This window comes from Belonocnema kinseyi, chromosome 6, assembly GCF_010883055.1.
Source record: "Belonocnema kinseyi isolate 2016_QV_RU_SX_M_011 chromosome 6, B_treatae_v1, whole genome shotgun sequence".
NCBI lineage: Eukaryota > Metazoa > Arthropoda > Insecta > Hymenoptera > Cynipidae > Belonocnema > Belonocnema kinseyi.
The window spans coordinates 32,961,666-32,970,587 of record NC_046662.1 but is presented as its reverse complement, the minus strand read 5'-3'; the positions used below and the strand labels follow the sequence as shown (position 1 = coordinate 32,970,587).

General features: G+C 28.5%; 1 protein-coding gene across 1 annotated transcript in view; it reads right to left on the bottom strand.

Annotated features, from left to right (window-relative positions):
* The window catches only part of LOC117174868 (translocating chain-associated membrane protein 1), a 16,094-nt gene extending 8,256 nt beyond the window's left edge, over positions 1-7,838 (bottom strand). The window contains exons 1-4 of the mRNA XM_033364272.1: positions 7,560-7,838; positions 869-1,048; positions 676-791; positions 265-477 (exon numbers count right to left, since the gene is read on the bottom strand). Coding sequence (XP_033220163.1) covers positions 265-477; positions 676-791; positions 869-1,048; positions 7,560-7,691 — 641 coding nt within the window. The 5' untranslated portion in view covers positions 7,692-7,838. The remainder of the gene's footprint in view (positions 1-264; positions 478-675; positions 792-868; positions 1,049-7,559) is intronic.
* Between the last annotated feature and the right edge of the window lie 1,084 nt (positions 7,839-8,922).

Sequence of the window (8,922 nt, the reverse complement as noted above, 5' to 3'; positions counted from 1 at the left end):
TATTTCAAAAAACTGAGCTTATATGGAGTTCTGGTTTGTAAAAATGTATTCTATATGTAATTCTCAAGCGATCTATCGAGGTAATTTATTTCGCCATTTTTGAAACCCTCTGGGGAGGGGTGTGAATTGCAGGTCTTCCAAATAGAGTAGACACCCTGATTAAAATACATTTCACACTTAAATTAATTTTAAAAACTTACTTAAAAGTCTTTAACTTATATAACTGATATAATACATTAAATGATTATTTTGACTGATACTTACTTTAGGACATAAGCACCTGTGCAGAAGAAGAGTCCAATACTTGCCAAGACAATTCTTGGCAACAGTTCTTCTTTCTTCGCTCGCTGGAAGTACAATTCAGGATAGCAGTGAAGCCAATAAGCCAATTGGCCAATGAAAAAGAGCTTCAGGGAAAAGGACATGGCTCCTGGGTAATCTTCCCACAAACTTTTGAAATTAACAACGAGATTGTCCCTGCAAAAAAATAATTATTAGATTTTACAATTTGTATCTAATCTAGTTTAGTTGTAACAAAAGATTCCGTTTTACTATCCGCAAAATTTAATAAAATTCCACAGAGAATTTGATGAAATTGAATTTTGCAAGGGATACATAAATTCGAATTTCGGTGTAAAATTAAGAGAATATTTGTGAATTAAATTGCAAACGTACCTCATAATAATGTCGATACCCCAAATCGCAGAAAGAACAAAAAATGTGATCAGTTGGCAGGATTCGTTAAACTTTGAATGTTTGCTCTTACTTAAGTGAAGACGTTTTGAGAGTTTCTGCAATTCATTGAAATATTGAATTTTAATGTTTATTTTTATTTTTAAACGTGTCTTATTTAGAATATTACACTCACATCAAAAATGTATTCTTGAACAACAGCGTGCATAACAATCGTTATGAGGAAGTAAAAAAATACTGCACAGGCATCTTTCCAACCTGTCGTATATTTTATGGGTAAAGTTGGATTTTCTGGAGATGTGGTGGTTACATTATGTTGAAGCGCGATAAAAGTGTAGGCCCATGGTGACGTTACCTAGAAGTAACAAAAAAATTCTTTAAAAAAAAAGTCATTGTTTTAATTTCTTAGAAGTCGATGATAGAATACAATCATAAACCCTTGGGGTGGAATTATAAAAAAAATGGCTCTAGGCCTGTTAAAGAATTTACAATATTGCTCTATTATTGAAGATTTGATAACATATGGGCAAGTTCATTAATAAATTATATAAAGAATTAACCTATTTTTCGCATAAAAGGTGTAATGGGAAATGGAAATATTTTTCTCGAAAATATAGGAATAATTTTTTTTTAGTTAAATAAATGTAGGTACTATATCATAACTTTACTATACTTACTATACTATAAATTCATAAGATTTCAAGTCAACATATATTGCATTTAAAACCAAATAGTTTAATTGTCCACTGAAAGAGACGGATTTTCAACCCAAAGACGAAAATTTAAACAAATAGATGTGTTTTCAAGTTATAAAAACGAATGGTTTTTAGAAAACATTTTACTTTTAAACCCGAAACGATGAATTTTTAACCAAAAAACTTCATTTTCAACCAAATTCTTGATTTTTTAAATAAAAAAGACGAATTTTCAGAAAAAAGGATGGAATTTGAACTAAGAACGATTCTACAGATTCTTCAGTTTTTATAAAAGTATGAACGATGTGAACACGAACTTCTATAAAAACATGAATTTTCAACAATAAAGTACATTTTTAACCAAACAGTTGAATTTTCTATTAACCTTAAATTTCAAGCCAAAAAGAGAAGTTTTCTACAAAACAGTTGCATTTCCTATCAAAAATATGGATTACATAAATCAAGAGATGAATTCTAAATCATAAACGAGGAGTCTTCTACAAAATAGTTAAATTTTTAATCCGAAAATACGAATTTTTAACCAGATATTTAATTTTCAACTAACAAAGATTAATTTTCAACAAAAAATGAAATAGATAAATTTCCAGTTAAAAAATTAATTCTCTACAAATTAAAATGAATTGTCAACAAAAATGTTAAGAGTTGAGACTTCAACCAAAAAAGACTTCAATTTTTAATAAAAATAGTTGAATTCAACTAAAAAATGGAGTTTTTAACAAAATAATTGAATCCTTAACCAAAACAGATTAACTTACAACTCAAAGTTTCATTTTTAAACAAAAGAGATGAACTCTTAATCCGAAAAGACAAATTTACAACTAAGAAAGATTTTTCTGTGAAGAAAGAGAAAAGCTCCCAGCCAAATTATAGAAATTTAGGGCCAAAATAATTAAATCTTCAGGCAAAAGAGATCCCAGGGTTTATAACCCAGAAGGACCTCAACAAAAGTCAAATGGTAATATGCTTATAGATAAAAATCGCATAATAGTGTTGTTGCAAAACCTGTTACCAAAAGTGCACAAACCAGGTTTAAATTGAAGACTAATTGCTTCAACCGTTGGTTTTATTGCGTACAATTTAGCTAAGTTCTTATCTAACATTTTAAAACCAATTTCGAGAAACACTAATGCATCTGCACATATTTTTTAGTTTCTTTTGACGTTGTTTCCTTGTTTGATAATATTCGTTAAGATTTGGCTTTAGGTTGTACAGAAGAAAAATGTAATTTACATCCTAACTTAACTAAAATATCACAAACGAGATTTTAATAGCAGCTAAAACTGTTTTTAATGATAATTTCTTTCTTCTGATTTAACAATAAATTCTGCAAACAATGGTCAGGTTGCCATTGTTTAAACTTGGCGTTAGAAGATATAGAAAGGAGAGCATAAGAAAAATTAAATTTTAAACCAATCTTATATAAACGTTAGGTGGATGATTTATTTTTTATAATACCAACCAACACAATTTTAGATGTAGTCAACATTTTTAACAGCATTGATGATTCTATCCAGTTCATTTACGAAATTGAAAATGATAATTCTTTCAATTATCTAGATTTGGTAATTATAAAATAAATTTAATGTTAAATTTAGGAAAAAATTTAGATCATTTAAAAATTACTTTCTTGCAGAATAAATAACCACTTCCGTTAATAGAAAGTGTTATAAAAGAAAGAATTCACGAAATTTGCAATATTACAAGGGAAAAGAATTATCAGTGAATCAAGGAGACACATTTACTTGTCCGTATTTAGAACCAACATTTAAATTACGCAAGTTATATTGTTTTTGGATCAAGTAAATGCTGATTCTAAATACGGACAGGTAAAAGCGTTCTTTTGATTCAAGGATGATTATTTTTCCATGAATGTATACACAAAAATAATAAGCATAAAATATGGTTATAAAAATAAAACATAAATCCTTATGTTGAAGGCCTTTCTGAAAGACTAAGATGTTCTTTAAACAAATTTTACATTAACGTTTATTTTAAAAATAGCCACACTCTAGAAGTCTAGATCGGGGAAACTGGTAGAAGATTAAAAACAAAAGTTGCCAAACATAAAAAAGATTGTGAAATCGGAAATCTAAACACAGGTTTGTCTTAAAACTTACGGAATTTTGACCATTTTTTAAATTGATTTTAATAACATTATAATTTCAGCAAGAGAAATAAACACTTACAAACGTCGAATGCTTGATTTTATTTTTATTAAAAAAATTACTAAAATTTCAATCAATCTTCAGGCGGAAGTATTGAATATAAACCAGATGTATCAATGTTCACATGTTGGACGAAATGGAGAGCGAACCACAAGATACGTGATGAGAATATTTTCGTTAAAGCCGAAGGAGCTTTAACAAAAGAGAATTCACAATCACCAAATTACAGAGGTCGATTTATTGACCTTTAATTTGAAAATTCCTGCGCATAAATGTTGGTTAAATACAAACACCGAGCGCGTAAGTATATAAGTATAAAATATTAATTAATAATAATTAATAATACAAAATTATTAATAAAAAATAAGGTAATTCTTTCTGTCATTAATACTTTGAACTTATATAGTTACATTTGTGTTAAGATATATCTTTTTTTGTAATTTATTACTACTTAACGTAGTAGCATATTCTAGTATTTTTGAATAGAATATTTTTAGCTTAATTCTAACAGAAAAATCAAGTTCCATAATCCGAATCAAGTCCCCATAATTAAAAAAAAAAATCCTCCCCTTATTGTTTACTTAACCTTAAAAAAAAGAACTCAAATCAGTAAAATTCATTTTATAGGCCGGTTCAATCTGTGAAGTTTGTAACATATGGTTGGCCTATTTTCAAAATGTGTTTCAATGCTCCGAGATCAATCTAAAATCCGAAAAATTACGGGATTTTCTGTGTTGATTTTTTGTTTACTTTAAGATGCTTTAGAAGATTGGTGAAAAACGGAAAGATAAAATGAAAAAAGCAACAAATTCTCGAATTTTACAACCAAAAAAATAATTTTCTACAAAGCAGGACAAAAATACAAATTCTTAAACAAAAAAGTTTAATTTAAAAAAAAAATTCTCAACAACATAGTTGAAATTTCTTTTAGAATATGAATTATATGAATATGAATTGCTATCAAATTATATAAAAAAAGTTATTTTTTAACCAACAGTTGAATTTTCTACCAAACTATTCCATTTGAAGCCAAAATGTAAATTTTGATCCAAAAAACTGAACTTTCAAGTCAAAGCCAATTTTTCTATGCAACAGTATAATTTTCCACCCAAAAAATATAAACTTTCAACAAAAAAGCTCGTTTTTAACCTAACAGTTAAATTTTCTACCAAACTGTAAAATTTCAAGTCAAAAGGAATTTTTGAATAAAAAATATAAACTTTCAACAAAAAAGTTCAATTTTTAAACAAAAAAAGACGAATTTTCTACAAAACAGTTAAATTTTTAACAAAAAAGTTCGTGTCTATAAAAAACTTAATTTTTAACCCTCAGTTGAATTTTATACGAAGCTATTAAATTCCAAGCCAAAAAGACAAATTTTCTACAAAAATTTGAATTTTCATCATAAAAATACGTACTTTTAGTAATTCTAACCCTGTTTCCAGCTTGTTCAGGGCTAACGTTACGGTAAATTCCGTAACCATAAATAGTGTCATTAAAATATGAGTTTTCAACAAAAACAAGTTCATTTTCAACCAAAAAAATCTGCTTCGCGCTCGGATATTTATTCTTTGCATTTGGAATGCTTGAAAAATACTTTATCAAAAAGATCTCTTTTAGATGGCAGTATTTATATGCGTCTTCTTATTCTGAATTGTCTACTTAATTAAGTATAGTCAAAGATTAAGTTTCTCAAAGCTCTGTAGGCTTTGAGGTACACATTTTCATCGTGACACTCGCGCTGCGCACTCGATTTCCGACAGACATTTGTAAACAGGTTTTGTTGGATTTTTTTCTCGTAACTTTCGTCGTTTTTCCACACATTTTTTTTTTATTTTCCTTTTTTTAACGTTATTTTTCACGAATAAAACAAAAAGTACGCGTCCTATCAAGAAGTGATTTTTAACGAAATTGTAGATCTTTTTTGGGATAACCATTTTTGTTAATTCATCTTTTTTTGTATCCTACATAGTTTGTCCACAAAATGGATTTTTTTATTTTCCATTATTTTTTGTGCAATCAAAATTTGAATTTTCGATTTTTGAAGAAAATCCAAAAAATGGTTATGATAATCTTGTAGGGATTTCAAAAAGAAATATTTTTCTTCTCTTGACTTTTTTTCATATCGTGCGTTTTTCGGCTTCAAATCTTGATTTTCGGTTTATTAAAAAAATTTTGAAAACGCTATAACTCTGAGAATTTTCTTTTTATCGAAAAAAGTCATTAGGATAAATTGTTTCTTCTTTTCAATACTATAAATATCCGTACATAGAATTTTCAAACTCAGAAAAAAGTGGTCTCAAGAATTTTCAAAATGCGCTTACTTTTTGAATTTTTATCAAAAATGGCTGGTTAACGAACTCGTACTTTCTTTTAGGACCTAGAAGAAGTGTGCCAAAGATGGATTTGATTCGTTCATTTTTTCGAGAGTTATCGTGTTTACGGACGGACAGACAGACAGACGCCATCGTGAAAACCTGATTTTCGGATTCAGGAGGTCTCGAAACATGGAGATCCGTTGAAAAAGTGTGATGTCAAATTTCCGACAATTCTAATACTTTCTCAATCATAAATGATGAGAATGTAAAAAAAAAATGATATTTTCGACAAAAAGGATGAGTTTTAAATAAAAACGACAAATTTTCCACAAAACACTTTAACTGCCGACCCGAAAATCATGAAATTTCCAAGTAGAACATGAATTAAAAAATATAAATTTTCAACCAAAAATGGAATAGTTAATTTTCTATAAAAAAGTCGAATTTTCATCATGAAAAATATGAATTTTCAACCAAAAAGTTCATTTCCAACAAAAAACATATGAAATTTCTGAGAAAAAAAGATACATTTTAATCCAAAAGAAAAATATACATTTTAACATTTATACATATCTGCGAAAAATCTCAATGTAATAGTTGAGACAAAATCTAAATTTTAACTAAAAACAGTTAAATTCGACCAAAAATATCAATTTTCAATTAAGAAAGATTTTACTTATAACGTGAATGCATTTTCGTATTGTAGCTATATTACAACTATACAAAAACGAAGTGTATACAGACACGGAATTTTTTACCGTATTTCAATTTTGTAGTCAGGTATCTGGCCACATAAGAGTGATCTGTCACAACTCGAACGCCTATTCCAAGTCCACATTTAAAAAATACGCGTGTTAGTGACTGGTCTCAAAAGAATGATCTGTCACATCTCGAACCGCTTTTTCAAGTCTCCCCTTAAAAAATACCCAAAATATTGAACTATTCATCCAAAGTAGCAAAAAGTATTATCAGAACAGAAACTTCCTTATTAAACACAAAAATGTGCCTGACTAGAAACTTTAAATATGGCAAAACTTGCCGGAGTTCAATACTCGACCTAACAAAAAACCTAATTTGAATTATAAAAGTTAAAAAAATGAAATGTTCTATGTTGTTTAATTTATAAAAGTTATATTAATTATAATAACTGATAGTTTTTTTAAATAATAAACTTTCACTACACGCGGTTGCATATTCTAGTATTTCTGAATAGAATATTTTTAGTGTAATTCAAATATTGTACTGTCAAATATCGTATATTATAAGAGAAAATGGGAAAAATTAATATTTTTCAAAAATACTGAAGAAAGGGAAAACGCATGGGAAATTCTAACAGAAAAATCAGTTTTCACAATCCGCATCGAGAATCCATAAATAAAAATATTGCTATCCCCTTATTTTTTACTTGTCTATTTTTAATAGAATAATTCAAATGAGTAAAATTAATTTCACAGACCGGTACAATCTGTAAAGTTTCTAACATATGGTTGGCCCACTTTCAAAATATCTTTCACTACTCCAGAATCAATCTAAAATACGAAAAATTACGAAATTTTCCGTGCTGCATTTTTAGATTTTAAAAACAACACATTTTAGGAACAACATCGATTTAGGAGATTGGTGCTTGATAGAAAAGTAGAAACGCATTTTGGAGTGTGTACACTAACCTGTACCATAAGCCCCACAACGAAGACCATAGCCACGCACGACACGATGTCTGCATGATTCTGAATGATGAATTCATGACTGAGAATTGGAGGATTCTTGTTCGAAGATTTCCGGCCCTTAATCGTGACCATTTTTAGGAAGAATTCAATACAATATTGTGAGAATTTCTGGGCTAGATTCGAGCACTGAACTGACACTGTGACACTTGCAGCCTGGCAGCTGGAAGCTATCGTGTGCAAGTGACACCTCTGTACAAACACTACCGCCTTACTACACGCGTACACATATACACTTTTCAATCATGCCACACTGGCCAATGTGGCGTCCCGTCTGTTTGTTGGCACTACGTGAGTCAGACAGAGTTATTTTCCAGGTTGTTTTTTTTTTTCGTTTCTCCAATATGTTGAACAAAAGTTGTGGCGAATTTTTAAGAAATGACAAACAATTTAATAATTCGCTTTTGTCACCATCAATTTTTTAAATTATTTCATATGAAGAAGTTCAATTTGTTGTAAAGATTGTGTTGTTAGGAAGAGCGCTAATTACAGCATTTATCAGATAGAAACCAAGACAGATTTTTTAGTCAATAAATTTATTGATTGAAAAATTTTTCATCATTTTTTCTTAAGACAAAATATAATCAAAAATGTTGAATTTTCTAGCCAAAAAGGCGAGTTTCCTGCAAAACAGTTGATTTTTGATCAATCTGAAAATATGAATTTATTTTAACAAAAAAAAATGGAATTGTCAACCCAAAAATATAAATTTTCTACAAAAACAATTGAGTTTTCAACTAAAACAGATAAGTTTTCAAGGAGAAATGGAATAGTTACATTTCCACTTAAAAAAATAAAACTTAACTAAAAAAACGCCAAATACTCAACAAAATTTGGCATGAAAGCCAGAGACTTGACATGAACTTTCAAGTGAAATAGATGAATTAAACCAAACAGAACAAAATAGTTTAACTTTCAACAAATATGTTTCATTTTAAAACAAAAAGATGAATTTTTAATTTAAACAAAAAAATTATAGTTTAATTGGAATACTTACATTGTCAATCACAAAGGCGAATTTTTAAAACAAAAATATTGATTTTCTACTAGAAAAGATGCTTTTCAACTAAATAATCAATTTTTTACTAAAAAAATTAAATAGTACCAAAGAAATTATTTATCAACCAAAAAGTTGAGGCTTCAAATAAGATTACTTTTCGATCAGCAAAGCCGAGTTTTCAGCAAAATAGGTCAATTTCTGCCTTGAGCAGATAAATTTTCATCTTAAAGTAGAATATTTAAATTTTCATGAAAAAAATGTCAACCTAATAGAATCAATTTTCAACCCAATATAGATGAATTTATA